This window comes from Camelina sativa, chromosome 15 (assembly GCF_030686135.1).
Source record: "Camelina sativa cultivar CO46 ecotype springtype chromosome 15, ASM3068613v1".
Classification (NCBI taxonomy): Eukaryota; Viridiplantae; Streptophyta; class Magnoliopsida; order Brassicales; family Brassicaceae; genus Camelina; species Camelina sativa.
The window spans coordinates 16,620,151-16,636,349 of NC_141894.1; the positions used below are offsets into that span (position 1 = coordinate 16,620,151).

The following is a 16,199-nucleotide window of genomic DNA, read 5'->3' on the forward strand; positions in this document are numbered from 1 at the left end:
TTAACGGATTTAAGTCAACCGTTAGAGATGCTGACTCAGAATCCACGTGTGTATTGACTGCCATCAAAACTGTAAAACGACGTCGTTTTGTTTTCTTCGAAAAAAAATTGTGGAATATCCACACACTGATGGTTCGAACCCACAACCTCATCTGTATTTAGCATAGGACTTAACCAATTTATCCCACAACAATTCTTAAAAGAATCATACAAACTTATTGATATAAACCTAAGGTAGCATCCATCGAAATTGAAAAAAATTGTGGAAATCCGCACCCCATGGGTCGAACCCACGTACTCAAATACAGAGAGCATAGGACTTAACAAACTGATCCCATAACAATACTCGGTCATAACATACAAATTTATCTTTATAACCCTATAAGGTATCTAAGTCTCAATTAAATGAATTTGAATTAGGAGAAAAATAAAAATCCTAGGGTTCTTCTTCTTCTCTCAAATATAACTGATAAATTTAAAAATTTATATTTAAATTATAAATTTATAATTTATAACTAAAAATTAAATATAAATTTATAAATTAAATATAACTGAGAATATATTTATAAATTTAAATTTATAAATTAAATTAAATAAAATTATAAATTATAACTTTATATTTAATTCTCAGTTATAATTGAGAATATATTATAAATGAAATTTAATATAAATTTATAATTTATAACTGAGAATATAAAGATAAATTTGTATAACTGTTATAAATTTATAATTTATAACTGAGAATATAAAGATATATTTAATTTGTATAACTGTTATATTAAATTTATAAATATATTCTCAATTATATTTATTTTATAAATTTATATTTAATTCTCAGTTATAAATTATAAATTTATAATTTAAATATAAATTTATAAATTTTATTAGTTATATTTGAGAGAAGAAGAAGAACGAACCCTAGGATTTTATTTTTCTCCTAATTCAAATTCATTTAATTGAGACTTAGATACCTTATAGGGTTATAAAGATAAATTTGTGTGTTATAACCGAGTATTGTTATGGGATCAGTTGGTTAAGTCATATGCTCTCTGTATCTGAGTACGTGGGTTCGACCCATGGGGGTGCGGATTTCCACAGTTTTTTTCAATTTCGATGGATGCTACCTTAGGTTTATATCAATAAGTTTGTATGATTCTTTCGAGAATTGTTGTGGGATAAACTGGTTAAGTCCTATGCTAAACGTAGAAGAGGTTGTGGGTTCGAACCACTAGTGTGAGGATATTTCACAATTATTTTTCGAAGAAAACAAAACGACGTCGTTTTGCATTTTCGATGGCAGTCAATACACATGTGGATTCTGAGTCAGCATCTCTAACGGTTGACTTAAATCCGTTAACTTGGACTGTGAAATTGGCTCAATTTTGTGAGTATAGGAATAAAATTTGAAATGTCTTAGGGTACAGATATAAATTGGCACTCCTTATTTGTACAGGTAGCAATTCGCACTTTCAGAGTATGTACGGGTATAAAATGGCCATTTTCCCAACTAGCTGGCCAAGGCCAACCACTTGAAGATACTCCCCCATTTTTTTTTTTTTTTTTTTTAATTATTTTTTGTTTATTTGGTGAGCTTTAATTATTTTTTGCTTGTTTCAATATTTGATTTAAATAAATAAATATTTCCATCGTCCTTTTTAGTTTTCACTTTTTGTTTTTTTTTTTTCAGATTAAAAAGTCACTTATTTCTTCTTCTTCTTCATTGTTTCCCTCCTCTCTCGCTCTCTCACTCTCGACCGGAACCGGAAGATTCAGTAAATCACCTTCCTGGAGATGGGAAAATACATCAAGAAATCAAAAATCTCCGGAGACCTTTCCGTTAAAGATATCTCTCACCCAACCACTCTAGGTTTCCGTACCAGATCCGCCGCCAAAAACCTCCCCCTCCACCGTCTCCGTTCTCATTCCGACGAAGAAGACTCCTTAAACTACCTCCAGCTCCGGAGCCGCCGTCTCGTGAAGCTTCCATTAGTAGCCAACACCAAGAAACAGCAACGCCTTCTATGTGTCGGTCATGAATGTCAAAAGAGAAACCCTAGGGCTAAAAATGTACCGGCGGAGAAAAATACGGTGGCTCTGGTGACGACGGAGACGGAAGAATATTGTGGTGATAACGAGGGAACGTCTAGGGCAGATAAAGGTTTTGATTTGGAATCTGGAAACAGGTAACTTTAAAAAGCTCTGTTTCTCATTTTAAAGCTCAATTATATATGAAACAGAGATAGATGACCAATTGAGTTTTGGTTCTTCATAGGAGCATCGTTAGAGACTCAGAAGCTATACGAAGTGAGATTGAAGACTTCTTTGCATACGCAGAGCAGCAACAACACAGATTCTTCATTCAAAAGTAGTTTTCTTGATTCTCTTCTTTCTTGAATTGAGTTTTAGAGTTTGGTCTGATTTTGTGGAGTTGTGGTTTTGTTTTGCAGGTACAACTTTGACGTTGTCTCGGACAATCCATTGCCTGGGCGTTACGAATGGGTCAAAGTGATGCCATGAAATGGAGTCGTTTTGGATGTAAAGTTATGTGCTTTAGGAGACATCTGTGTTGGAACAGAGGCGGTGAAGATTGCACACAGACTAACTGTGGGGTTTTTTTTTAGGGTTGGTGTATAACTTGTTAGTCAAGAATAATGTAATGTTAATCTCTTTTATTTTGCAACTAAATAAAGTCTAATTTTACTGGATTAAGTCACACTTCACTGCAAAGTTACTTGAATCAGTATTTGTAAATCTCTCCTTTGTTCTTTAGCTACTACGTACTTACAATGAAGGTCTGAGTTTGTGGTTCTCCATCAGTGTTACTTTACAAGTCATAAACTTTGGCTTCAAGTTGCAAAAGAAGCTAACACCTCTGAGCAAAAACCTTAGTCGCAGGTTTTATCTCTATCTTCTTTATTGATACTTTACTCTCATTGGCCTTTTCACATGTGGGTAATTGTACCAATCCCTCTGTCACACAGACACAGGTTGCAGTAAAATGCTTCGTTTAGATTTCAACTCTCTCTCTCTCTCTCTCTCTCTCTCTCTCTCTTCTTAATTGCCACTGCACTCACTGTCTCGCTTTCTGGAATTATTTCTTCAAAAGTCTAAGTTAACACCTTTCATGCTAAAGATTAGGTTTCTTGGTTTATGTAAATATTTTCACCTCTTTGGATCTTTAGCTCATCGGATGAATCAAAAAAATTTAATAATGATGTCTATTGTTATTGCTACAAAGGGTTTAAGACCACTGTGTTATGTCTGATACTAAATTCACATGATCATTTACACCTCTGAAGAATCAAAACCGTCTTGGTTTTGTCACCTTTTAAACACATGAACAATATTTACTGATCAAGCCCTGTTTCAACTCCGATGGTTCAGCATTTTGGTTTGTATAATTTGTGAGCAAAACTGCAAAAGCAAGTCATAGGATGGTTAGAATGATTTCATACTCGTCGATAATAGTTGTCTTTAGTAAATACGGAGCCTGTAATATTACAGTACCTGTCATGTTCTCTTTCAAACTTCACCACACAAGCTTCACGGAGTTGCAGGTCCTGTACCCAACCTTTGCTTCGTTTCTGACATTTCAACTTCATATACACCTTTGGTTTCAGAAGTTTTACTGTCTTCCATGGCCATCCTCCTTATGTTAGCCTGTTGGATTGCTAGCACCTCATATCTGCAAAATAATATCCAAATCCCAATCATATTTCCATGAACATAACCATTTGCATGTCCCATGTTCAATAGGCATCTCTTTGTTCCAAGCTAAAAACCCATATCCCGCTATCTCTATGTTAAAGTGGAATCACACACAGATCAACACAGTAAGGTACATTTAAGTTTAACGATTTAACACTTACTAAGGGCATTAGACATGGAACCATCTCAAACGAAATTTTGGCATAAGAAAGTACTTACTTTGCCACAAGCTTCCTCACAAGCTGGAAATATATCCTCCAAAACTGATGTTCCTTTAAAACTCGCGGGCATAACTTGAATCTCAGCTGTGAGAGTTCCTGTAAACACCAACATCAATCTTGTTTAGAGCAGCTTCGAAAATACTCTATAAGATCCCATTCAACGAAATGATCCTAATCAACCAAATTCAATTCTACCAACAAGTAAAACAAAATCATCTTGGACTTCAAAATATGTGCATTGTTACCATTTTCACTAACATGAGCCTAATCAGATTACAAGCAATTCAGGACGACAGTAGCTTCAAATGAACTATAAGATTCAACACATAAAATCTAATTCAAGTGATATCACTAGGCCAAGAGCCCTATAAGATTCAATCCATTTTTTCCTAATTGACCAAACCCAAAGTTACAAGCAAATCAATAACATAGCAGCTTTGTAATAGGCTCTATAAGAATCATCAACCCACAAAACCTGATTTAAATCTCACTAAAATGGCACCATTGGCTCCAAAAGCTAATCACTAATCTTCTGAAATCTCTATAGCTAACCAATTCCATTCATTAAGGTCAATCACCAAAAAAAAAAAGAATCAAAATTTAAGAAAAAAACCTTCGATTTCGATAACACAAGAACCGCATGTTTCTCCTGCCAATCAGACAAATCCTTCTTCACATTAGCAGATGAACTCATTCCATTATCTTCATCTCCCAAAGTATTCACAGACGCTTCTTCCTCTTCTTCTTCATCTGCTTCAGAAATTAAACCCAAACTACTAAACTTAACTTCAAAAGTCAGAAAATTTGAAAAACCTAAACAAAATTGAGATCCAAAATTCGTAATTACCTTCAAGAGAGAAGTCCTTAAACGTATCAATGGTGAACGATCTGACATGATCGATTAACTCATCAGTTACTCCCAAAATCTCATCTTTACCTTCTCCTTTAACACTCGATCCACTCACCAAGCTATTCCCATCAGAAGATTTCGTCTTCTCTCCGAAAAAACTCCGTCGAATTCTCGAAGCTATATTCATTACTGGATCCTCTGAACTCTGAAGAAGAAAATTATGAAAATCTCCAATGCCTTAGTAGAAAATACTAAACGAGTTTTAAATTTTTAATTGGGCCTGGGCCTAAAACAGGCCCAATAAATTAGGGTTTAGAGAAGCTGAAACCCTAATTTCGCCATCGTATATAAATCCGCCGTTGAAGTAAAAGCCGAGACCTTTGCGAAGAGCGGAAGCTAAGGTAAGAAGCAAATCAAAGCCGAGAAGAAATGGTGTCTGGGTCAGGGATATGCTCCAAGCGTGTCGTGGTTGACGCACGTCACCACATGTGTGGTCGTCTTGCTTCGATCACAGCTAAGGAACTGCTCAATGGACAGAGTGTTGTTGTCGTCCGATGTGAGGAGATTTGTTTGTCTGGTGGTTTGGTCCGTCAGAAGATGAAGTACATGAGGTTTCTTAGGAAACGCATGAACACTAAGCCTTCTCATGGTCCTATTCATTTCCGTGCTCCGTCCAAGATCTTCTGGCGTACCGTTCGTGGGTTCGTAACCTTATCTCATAGTCTTTTTTTTTTTATTATGTGAATATTGAAAATAAAGATCTGAATTAGAGTTTGTTTTGTTATGATTTAGATTATGATGTTTTGTGTAGCTCGTTAGAATTTGTATCAATGGATTGATTTGTGTTTAGGTTGGCTGGTTACTATGTTTTACTTGAGTATTGATGAAATGGTTAGGTTTTGATCTGTGTATGTTTGGAAATGTAATGGAGATTTTGAAATGTGGTCATTAACAGGATGATTCCACACAAGACCAAGCGTGGTGCTGCTGCTCTTGCCCGTTTGAAGGTTTTTGAGGGAGTCCCACCTCCTTATGACAAGGTCAAGAGAATGGTCATCCCCGATGCTCTCAAGTAAGAAATCTTGAAACTTTCTTCTATTTCATAAGTTGTTTTAGATGATTAGTCCAATGTGTTTTTTGCTATCTACTGATTTTGTTTTTTTTTTTCTTTGTTCTTGATTAGGGTTTTGAGACTTCAAGCTGGCCACAAGTACTGCTTGTTGGGCCGTCTCTCTTCTGAAGTTGGCTGGAACCATTATGATACCATTAAGGTTTGTTCGCTTCTTCTGTCTGATTATACCTTCCTTTAACATCTAATGAGTTAACTTGAGCTAGTGTTGAGATCATTAATTCAAATATTCTAGGGGATTTTGATCAGTTGCGAAACCTGTTATAGTTTAGAGATTTGTTTTGCTCTGGAAACTGCTAATGCTTTATTTTGAATGCTAAAGTTGAACATGTACCCTTAATATGATGGTCTGGTGAATCTTGCTGATGTTTAATAAGATGGTCTGGTGAATCTTGCTGATGTTTAAAAGCAAAAATTTGGATCTATCATTTTAGTTGTGAGGCCATCATCTTACTGAATCTGAAGTAGAAACTGGTAACTTACGTTATTTACCTGTGGTTTAATGATTGTACAGGAGCTTGAGACAAAAAGAAAAGAGAGGTCACAAGCTGTGTATGAGCGCAAGAAGCAGCTCACCAAGCTCAGGGCTAAGGCTGAGAAGGTTGCAGAAGAGAAACTCGGATCTCAGCTTGATGTCCTTACATCAATTAAGTACTGAGAGTCGTCAGTCAGCATCTATCTTTTGTTGGTGGTTTAAGCCTCTTGGTACTCGTTTTCGTTTATTTCTTTTTGATAGTATTATGGTAGACATATTTTGGATGTGTAAACGTTTTGGTTATTTTTGTTGTTTTACACAATTTCTTATGGTTAATCTTTGGAATTTTTTTTTAAAGTCATTGCTGAAGCCTTTAAAGCGTTCAGAATATAATTAAATTACAAATAGGGAAAGAATACGTTGTATGCTTGATTGGCTTGTGGAAGAACAGTTTGATAAGAATAGACGAACTGGGTGTTTGATCAAATTGGCCTAGGCTCTGTTAATAGGGCTAAGCGCTAGTTGTTTCTCTCTGATACGACAGCGAGTTATGTTTTCAGTGGTGGACAGATAAGTAACACGCATAGGACCTGTCTTTGGGAGAGTAACAACAATTGAAACAGCTGCTAATCCTCTAGGCCAAGGAGGAATCTGTCCGAGGAAGAGCTCGCATCTATTAGTTTAGTTGGTGAGCCATTTGTACCCCTACCTTTCGTTCCTGGTTTGTGTCCGTGTGAAAATCATGTGAAAGCATAGTGCTTTCACCCTACAACTTCCTAGTATGTGACCACCTCTTCAACATAAACAGTGTTTTTTTTTTGGTGGGAACATAAACAGTGTTTTTTGGTTCATTTGTTAGTTGCATTGCATCAATAATACAAATCAACCTAATTTGAAGTTTTCTAAATATTTTTGAAGATACCACAATTAAATTTTAGAGTATGTAAGTGTTAAAAAAAGTAATTTCTCTCTAACTTAACTTATATTTTATTAGTCCTAATAAGGAAAGCAAAAGTCCACAAGAAAGCCAAATTGAAAACTAAGACTTATAAATTTTAAAATAGAAATTTCCTATGAACGAGATATCTAGGAAAAATACGAAAGTCTAATATGACAGACTGAACTATGAGCCGAAATCAAATCTTATAGATAAAAACTAATCATTATCTAATACTAGTATAGATTCCTCATTACTAATTAAACCTTAATTAAAATTTGTGTAATCGCCATCACCAAAAACAAAAAAAAAAAAAAAACAAAAAAAAAAAACAAACCCTTTTCTCCCCTTTCTCTCCTCCTTCTCTCTAAAAAACCTAAACCTAATATTTACGCCGCCGCCTCTCCGGTTGCTCTTTCGGCACCGGAGAAGGCTTTTCTTCTGTCATCGTCGTCCTCTGTGAGGTGGTCCTTCGTCTCCGGTCTGGTTCTCTCTTGATGGTGGTTTCCGGTGTTGTCCTGGCGCGTAAAACGGACTCTTCGTTGGAGGGGTCTGTTAGTGAAGGTTCGAAAGAGTTGCTTGAGGACGGCTTCTTGTTCGTGGCTGGAGTCGGCAGATCGGGGCTGAAGACTCTGTGTGTTAGGATTCGCCGGTGGGTTCGTTGGTTTCGGTGAGAAGTGAGAGCCGTAGTCTCTCTTTGGTGAGCTCCGAGGGTCATATCTGGTGTTTCTCTCACAGGATCCTGACTTCTCTCCGTCCAGCCGAGGCGTCATGTTACAGATCGGATTTGGCTTTGACAGGTAGGTTGGGCGGTTCTTCATTGTGGGCCTTGAATCTACAAGGGGAAGGCAGTGGTGGGTGGTTTGCATCTCCGGCAACAGAGTCATGGCTTTCTCTTCCTCTGATGCAGCTGTGGCTTCGGTTTGGTAGGTCGGGAAGCTTCTAGATCAAGCCACGTTTGTTCGCGGTGGAGCTTTCCCTTGGTTCACCCTTCCAATAGAAGCTGTGGTTGCGGCGGAAGTCAGAGGAAGACAGGAGGGTAAATGCTGCATCGTTGCGGTGGTTAACCTAGATGTTTCGGTATCCTTAGGGGCTATCATGGGTCCCGGGTTACGGAGGATGGATTGAGCCATCATCCTCTGTAAAACGCCATGATTTTGTGTCCACCAGACCGGATTGAAGCAAATCTACCTTGAGGTTGCGGTGGTCGCCGGAGCTGGAGGAAGCGTGTTAGATCTGAGTGAGCGGGTTGCTAGGCATGGGACCTGACTTCGCGGAGCCTAAGATCGGTTGATTGAGCATGTCAGAGGATCTGTAGCGGGTCAGGTGGTTCACCAATGAGGAATCCGAAACAGAGTTTGGTTGCTTCTGTCAAGGGTTCCGATTTGGTGTGACCGCCGCAAAGCCGTGGATCCTGCAACCACCGGCGTTCATGTTCGAGCTTCTGTCTCAAGGTCATTCAGCAGGATCCGATCGTTTTTTTCCGGCGACGGCAACGTCCTCCGTTTCTCTCTTTTTGTAACTGTTGAAACCATGTAATTTTTCAAGGCCAAACCCATTTTTTGGGAAGACCCTTAATATTAATATAAAATGTTACTAAAAAAAAAAAAAAACAAGTTTTTATTCTTTCATATGCAAAGAGGCCATGAATATATCAACTCACGTGGTCTACCTGTCCCTCTCCCTTTTTTGGAACCTAAAGTTAGCTACGTGGCACTTCCTCACTTCCGTATTAAAATAGTAAAAAATACCAGCGTCGGCACTTACCACGTGTCAAATTCTCACTGGATATGGCTTGGAATAAAACTATTCTGTCGGTGGACCTACCAAGAAAAATAAAACAAAATCACATAACCGAACCGAACCGAACCGAACTTAACAATCACTGTTAAAAATTGAAAATTACGGTTAGTTTTAGCTTAGAGCCTACGCGTACCGTAACCACCGCCTACTACAACAACCAAACGGACGTTTAATCTCGCCGTTAATGTGTAGTTAACTTTATTTTTTAACAAACCCTTTTATCTTTGACTAGCCGTAACGTTTAATTTACTTACTCCAAATCTCGACGCATTGACTCAAAACATAAATGTTGACTGATAAAAAAAAACTCCGGTTAAATCCGGTTTACGATTCGGTTTCTTTTCTTCTCCAACTAAAGCAAGCTATAAAAATGGCGAATATAACCATCACGAAGCTTTCTCTCCTCTCTTCGTCTTCTTCGTCTCTGCGTTTAATGTTGGTTTGAATACGACGCTTCGTCTTCAGCTTTCTCCAAACTACGCTCCGACGAAACCTTTATACGTATATGTATATAAAAGATTTGACTTTGTAATCTGATTGAGACGTTTTTGTTTCGAGAGAGAGAGAGAGAGAGAGAGAAAGAGAGCTTTTTTTTTTATTTTTTTGGTTTTTGTTTACCTAAATCGGGGAAATTTAAAGAGAAAGTTCTGATTTTTTTTTTATACTCCGCGATTTCGTGAGATCGCTTATTAGGTAAGAAAAGAACTTGAATACGAAACGGTATAGAATTTGAAATCATTTCTGGGTTTTTTTGCTGGTTCTGGATCTTTAAAATTGGGTGGGGATGAAAAAAAGGATCAATTTTTATTGGATGATTCTCGTTTCTTGATCTTGGGTTTTGATTCAATTTTAATGGGTTTTCGTATAAATCTGAGTTGAATCTGCATTTATGTTTCTGGGTTTTCACATTTTTTTCAATTCTCTCTTTGCAGATACAGAGGTTTATACGTTAATACAAATGCCAGGTCAAATTCAGATTTTGTTTTGCTAAATCTTGATTGAGTCTGATTTGGTTTGTTTTGATCGGTTCTGTTGTTTCTTTTAGCTTTAGGTGAGATACTTTTGGTTCCAGAAACTGATAAAGGAAAGAGTAAAGACGTTGTTGAGGTTTCAGAGGATGAGAAGATCACAAGAACTCGTTCTAGATCTTTGAAGAAGAAAGCAATCAAAGCTTCGAGTAAATTGACACATAGTTTAAGGAAAAGAGGGAAGCGTGTTGCTGATCAGTATGCACCTATTGTGATTGAGGATGTGAGGGATGAAGAAGAGGAGAAAGCAGTTAATGTGTTTAGAATAGCTTTGGTTTCTCTTGATTTGCTTCCATCTCGTCACGATGATTACCATACAATGTTGAGGTAATAGGACATACTAGAGGATTTGGATCTCTCAGGATTCAGTAAAGTATGTAGATTTGTCATGATAAAGGTTTGGTGTTGCAGATTCTTGAAGGCGAGGAGATTTGATATTGATAAAGCTGTTCAGATGTGGGAAGAAATGCTAAAGTGGAGGAAAGAGAATGGAGTTGATACTATAATGCAGGTTAAGGATAAGAACCTTCCTTTGAGTTGGTAAAGATATTGTTGTTTTATAAGTGCTGCAAAAACCTTTTCAAACTGAGAATTATTTTTCTAAGAATCTTTCCACATGGGTTTTTGCTGTTTTCCTAACTGGCAATGATGACTTATTCCCTTCAGGATTTTGTTTATGATGAGTACGAAGAAGTACAACAATACTATCCACATGGTTACCATGGTGTAGATAGAGATGGTCGGCCTGTCTACATTGAACGGCTTGGTAAAATTGACCCCGGCAAGCTAATGAAGGTTACCACATTGGAGCGTTTCTTGAGATATCATGTACAGGGTTTTGAAAAGACTTTTTCTGAGAAGTTTCCAGCCTGCTCGATCGCAGCAAAGAGGCACATAAATTCTTCCACAACCATAATAGATGTGCATGGAGTGGTTGGTACCTCGATATGTCCTTTCTCAACATTCTATTTCAGTGCTACATTATTGTCACATTCTGTGTTCTTAAATGGCTCTTTTGATGCAGAGTTGGATGACCTTTAGAAAATTAGCTCAGGACCTTGTAATGCGAATGCAGAAAATTGATGGTGACAACTATCCTGAGGTGGGTGTATGAAATGAAAGCTATTTGAATGGCAACCTATACACTTTTTTTACCATTGAAGAACACTAATATTAGTTTTGGTTCATTGAAGACAGACATTGAATCAGATGTACATTATTAACGCTGGAAGCGGATTCAAGCTTATATGGAACACAGTGAAAGGCTTTCTCGACCCTAAAACTACTTCTAAGATACATGTATTACATCTTCCACTTATATAAGCCTTATACAGGACTTTTCAGATGTTTCAACTTGACCAACAATTTACATTGGTTACTGCGCAGGTTTTGGGAAACAAATTTCGCAGTCACCTTCTTGAGATTATAGATCCAAGGTCAGAATTTCTACTTTATCTGTGGCAATTCAAAATAATCCAGTTTGGCTTTGTTGTTTGGAGGATTATAAAGTTGGACTCTGTTATTTTCTTTACACAGTGAGCTTCCCGAGTTTCTGGGAGGAAGTTGTTTGTGTGCAAATGAGGGTGGGTGTATGCGATTCAACAAGGGGCCTTGGAATGATCCGGAGATAATGAAAGTATGATCCTTTTCAGCTCAACTTTATTTTGTAGATAATGGTATCTCTTGAAAAGCATTATCTAATAAAATCTCTGTTTCATATCTTACTTGTAGTTAGTGCGCTCGAGGGATGCAATGTACAAAACAAAAGAACAAGGCCTCCTGGAGAATGGAGAAGTAGCTAAATTATTTGCTTTACGGGTGAGTATTAATTTTAGTCAAGTTGTAACAGTGATTGGGTTCTGTTACTTTCTGTATTAATATCACCTTCCAATTTCTTGCAGCATCATGTAAACACAGAAATATCGTCACCTGATGGAGGACAAGCTAGGGAGAGAGAATCGCATTCTGAACATGTTAGTTTAGTATATAACGTAGTCTGGTGGTGCTCTTTTGAATGCTCATGGTATAACATTGTCAATGAACGATTGACGTGTATTCTTATGTTTCCAGGACAAACGTGCTCAGTTGAGCAATCAAGCTGAAGCAGTTGGTGTTGGGAGAATGGAACAGTCTGATTCACCAGGTAGGTGAAAGCCACCCTGTGTGCTCATGTCATGATCTATTTTAGATAAGATTCTACTAATCTGTACAACACTTTCCTGCAGATCAATTACCGAGTAATCTGACAGTAGAAAGGAACTCTCTTCAGAAGGTTGCAAGTTTGTTGGCTCGTTTTATTCTTCAACTTCTTGGCGGTCTATGTCTCATGTTCCGGATCTTGGGAAGACTTGTAAATAAGCAACCAGAGAACCAATTGAGACCGGAGGTAAGGGTTTCGGTCCCCCAGCAACACGTTCCTCCTCCTCAGGTGCAAGGAAGAGAGTCAGTTCATCCGTGTTGGCTGAGGTTGCAAAATCTGGAGACCATGGTCACAGTTTTGTGTGATAAACCCTCAAGCATTCCTCAGGAGAAAGAAGATATACTTCGTGAATCATTAGACCGCATCAAATCCATTGAGCAAGATTTACAGAAGACAAAAAAGGTAAACTATAGACTCATTCTCTGATTTGTTTCAGGATCTATGTGTCTCCAGGCATTAGACTTAAGTTAGGATTTAATGTTGTGACAGGCACTCTTTTTGACCGCTTCAAAACAAATTGAACTCGCTGAGTGTTTGGAAAACTTGAAAGAGAGCAGCTCAACGGTAAGGGTTTAGTCTTCTCTTATGTGAACGCTTGGGATCGAACTCTGTGTGCATCAATATGAAACATTCTTCTTCTTTGCGTAACGCAGGGAATGCGTTCGTGCTGGCCAAGACATTGCAGAAACTTCCAAGCTGAAACCTGACTTGCAGAATAGATTTATCTTTGAGTCTCATATCCAAAGTCTCTGCATAGCTATTACTTCAGCCTCTTAACCATTATTACAGGTGAGAAATATCACTCTCATCTCTTGTCATATACTCCAACTAAATTTTGTGTTTGTTTTGCTCAGCTAGACTTCTTCTTATCCTCCTTTAATGGTTTTTGGTTTTTTCAGATGGTATATATATAAAAGGCAAAATGGTACATAAAGTGAAACTGAAGAGTGAAGAGGGAGAGCTTACAATTGTAAATTGTCAGAAAAAAAACAAACAAAAAAACAGATGATTTCACAGTAAGTATTGTGTATTTCTTTCTACTTACAATCACAATTTACAAATAGAATTACATTTGATGGTCATGTAAAGAGAGAAAGAGCAGAAATTAAATTTGGTAGAGTAGGCGATTTTGGTCTACCAAACCGTAGCGTAAGCCCCAAGTAACAAACCCCTATTGACAAGACGATTCTGGAACAGATTTTGCAGAAGAAAAGTTCCAAGGAGTTATGGGACTCCAATGAAAGCAAAATTTCAAGGAAATGAACGTGGATAAAGGAACAAGAAGAGGTCAACAAGTTCAAAGAAGAGGAGAGTAGTGGACTCGGGGTACAGAGGAGGAGGGACTAGGTAGTGGTTCATTCAACAAATCTTTACTTGAATGCAATAAGTGTCGCAATCAATACGAGTGTTCAAAATTGGGAGAAAACTGCCAACTAGGCAGATTTTTTGATGAATCAGAAGAGTTTTAGAGAATTTAGGGATTGTTGAAAGGGAAGGAAAAAATACAAAAAATGTACTGTGATAACATGTCTACAATCAAGTCATCAAAGAATCCAGTTATATACACAAGACAAGCAAGCATAACGATGTAAGATTTTATTTTCTTAGGGATCTTACTAATGATGGAATTATGGAGTTGCATATTGCAGACATCATAACAAAGCCTCTGCAGTTGGAATCTTATGAGAAGCTGCGTGAAATACTGTTTTAGTTCAGGAGAGAATGTGCTAGGAAAAATTAGTCTTATTAGTCAATGTCTATTGAATAAATCCGGTTTAGTTTGGTATTTAGGTGGTTAACAATTTTTCTTGAAACAGTAAACCACCATGTTCAGAGGTTTCGAAATTTCTATTCGTATGTAAATAGGATTTGTGCACATTATTTTTAAGAAAACTAGGTATGGAGGCCCGCGATATCGCAAGGAACTCATTTTAGTAAAATATTTATTATAAAAATTCTTTAATTAATTTATTTATTAAACTATTGGTATTCCTAAACTATTTAATAAAAACTTCAAAAACATACAAATTTTTGAAACAGTTTTTATATCTTTATTGAAAAAATAATCTTACCTTCACATATGATTAAATAAATAATTATCAATGTTACACACATCAAATTAAACAAATTTTTATGATTAACTGCCATGAGATAACATTGCAGTCGTGTTATTTCGTTTGCTTTTATTCGTCTTAATCTTTCGTTCGCATCTTTTCAATGTAACCTTTTATCTATATCTTTTCATCGTAATTTTTCGTAAAATATTTTTTAATTTCTGAAAAATGAATAAATGCAATCTACCGTCATGTCTTCTCTTCTTAACCTTACAGTCATATTTTTGTATATTTTATGAACCGATACAACTTATGCTCTTGTTGTCAAATATGATATGTAAATGATTATATTTTTAAATTTCTTTTTTTTGTTTTGTTTTAGATGATAAAATTATGAATACATTGTATAAGACACTATACATTTCTTTAATAATCATATAATAAATTAAATATTAAATATATTAATTGAGTACCATTCTTAAAATGACATAATGATTTGTTTAAATTCATTTCTACTAATTATTTTAATCTTTTTAGCATAACTCAAACATATTTCTATTCTAAAATCAATTTTTTTGTTTGTCAACCATTGGGCCACAACTGGCTGGCCCATTAGCCAAATTCCTATATTCATAGGAGCCGAGACTCGATTCCGGGTGTGATGGTGCCTTCTACAAATGGACTTACCTCCTGCCACTGTACTAAGGTCACTTCACTCTAAAATCAATTTTTATTTCATAAAAAATGAATATAGATATTACTATTCAATCAATCAGTAAGAAAATTACTAATCCTCTCAAATTTAAATATAACTAAACAGAAAATTATCACATATTTTATTTATTTGAATCAAAATTCAGTTATATATTTATATAAAAAAGAATACATCTATTTTCATAAAGGCAGTATTGTAAATGTATATTAAATACAAACAATTATCGTTTTATAGATGAAACATATTTTTATATAAAACAGCCTATAGTCATTAAACATTTTGGCAATTATAATAGATTATATATACATGGTTAATCCAAAATTGAATGTACTTATTACTTATTTTTCTCTGTGTAAGTTGCTGGTTAATTATCCCGAGTTACACATAAATAAATAATATAATAAATGGTTAATTATCCCGAGTCACACATAAATAAATAATATAATAAATATTAGAGGGGAACAATAACAGTTAGAACTTATAACAATAATATTTAGGTGTATGATGTAGCATCACAATGTGCGCGTCTAAGGAAGATGGTCGGCCAAGGACGTCCGGATTCATTGCTCTCACACGCTCATCTCTTTTTTTGGCAGTCAGAATCCAATACCCTTTTCAAACTTTTATAATATTTCATATTCAATATCTTTTGTTGTTAAGATTTTACTTTGAGTGTATTATGACTAGAACTAAATATACAAGTTCCCTTAACTTATATGAAGTTGTAGATAAGTCTTTGTCGTCAAGATAGTTTATTGGACAATCATCTCAACCGTCAATCTTTCTGTTGATCACCAGTTTTCCATCTCCCAATAAACTGAATATTCCAAACTGTAGAAAATATAATAGAACGAACTGTGATATTTTATTTTTATTTTTACCTTGATATTTCATAATCAGATATTTTTTTTAAAATAGAAAAATAGAAATCCATATTGCTTTCTATAATACAATTAGTTTTCTAATCAAAAAGCATGGAGTAGACAAATATATATATATATATATATATTTGTGACAAAAAAAAACAAACATATACGAGCCAATATGCTCTCACTTTCTGAAAAACCAACTTGAACCACA

At 36.0% G+C, this 16,199-nt stretch overlaps 4 protein-coding genes across 12 annotated transcripts; 3 read left to right on the forward strand and 1 right to left on the reverse strand.

Moving 5' to 3' along the window:
- The first annotated feature begins 1,609 nt into the window (after positions 1 to 1,609).
- On the forward strand, positions 1,610 to 2,708 carry LOC104747045 (cyclin-dependent kinase inhibitor 5-like). The gene is made up of 3 exons (XM_010468613.3): positions 1,610 to 2,182; positions 2,272 to 2,364; positions 2,447 to 2,708. Exons 1-3 carry the CDS (start codon positions 1,791 to 1,793, stop codon positions 2,514 to 2,516), a joined length of 555 nt encoding a protein of 184 aa, XP_010466915.1. The 5' UTR covers positions 1,610 to 1,790; the 3' UTR covers positions 2,517 to 2,708.
- Positions 2,709 to 3,190: 482 nt separating this feature from the next.
- On the reverse strand, positions 3,191 to 5,007 carry LOC104747046 (uncharacterized). Of its 2 annotated transcripts, none has more exons than XM_087486958.1 (5): positions 4,776 to 5,007; positions 4,542 to 4,678; positions 3,927 to 4,024; positions 3,507 to 3,684; positions 3,191 to 3,413 (listed from the first exon to the last, which is right to left on the reverse strand). In XM_087486958.1, exons 1-4 carry the CDS (start codon positions 4,963 to 4,965, stop codon positions 3,543 to 3,545), a joined length of 567 nt encoding a protein of 188 aa, XP_087343084.1. In that variant the 5' UTR covers positions 4,966 to 5,007; the 3' UTR covers positions 3,191 to 3,413; positions 3,507 to 3,542. The 2 variants fall into 2 exon arrangements, with proteins under 2 accessions (XP_087343084.1, XP_087343083.1); XM_087486957.1 differs by having other exon boundaries at positions 4,542 to 4,681; positions 4,776 to 5,004.
- A 47-nt stretch (positions 5,008 to 5,054) lies between these two features.
- LOC104747048 (large ribosomal subunit protein uL13y) lies at positions 5,055 to 6,743 on the forward strand. Its single transcript, XM_010468616.3, has 4 exons — positions 5,055 to 5,479; positions 5,734 to 5,850; positions 5,962 to 6,049; positions 6,422 to 6,743. Exons 1-4 carry the CDS (start codon positions 5,208 to 5,210, stop codon positions 6,563 to 6,565), a joined length of 621 nt encoding a protein of 206 aa, XP_010466918.2. The 5' UTR covers positions 5,055 to 5,207; the 3' UTR covers positions 6,566 to 6,743.
- A 2,643-nt stretch (positions 6,744 to 9,386) lies between these two features.
- LOC104747049 (phosphatidylinositol/phosphatidylcholine transfer protein SFH9) lies at positions 9,387 to 13,919 on the forward strand. 8 transcript variants are annotated; one of them, XM_087486953.1, is made up of 17 exons: positions 9,387 to 9,815; positions 10,055 to 10,087; positions 10,168 to 10,477; positions 10,562 to 10,661; positions 10,817 to 11,083; positions 11,175 to 11,252; positions 11,344 to 11,449; positions 11,537 to 11,586; positions 11,687 to 11,786; positions 11,882 to 11,968; positions 12,052 to 12,123; positions 12,221 to 12,293; positions 12,376 to 12,752; positions 12,840 to 12,914; positions 13,004 to 13,139; positions 13,250 to 13,366; positions 13,548 to 13,919. In XM_087486953.1, exons 6-15 carry the CDS (start codon positions 11,233 to 11,235, stop codon positions 13,055 to 13,057), a joined length of 1,014 nt encoding a protein of 337 aa, XP_087343079.1. In that variant the 5' UTR covers positions 9,387 to 9,815; positions 10,055 to 10,087; positions 10,168 to 10,477; positions 10,562 to 10,661; positions 10,817 to 11,083; positions 11,175 to 11,232; the 3' UTR covers positions 13,058 to 13,139; positions 13,250 to 13,366; positions 13,548 to 13,919. The 8 variants fall into 8 exon arrangements, with proteins under 8 accessions (XP_087343079.1, XP_019091998.2, XP_087343081.1 ...); XM_019236453.2 differs by having other exon boundaries at positions 9,489 to 9,815; positions 11,348 to 11,449; XM_087486955.1 differs by having other exon boundaries at positions 9,494 to 9,815; positions 10,562 to 10,690.
- The last annotated feature ends 2,280 nt before the right edge of the window (positions 13,920 to 16,199 follow it).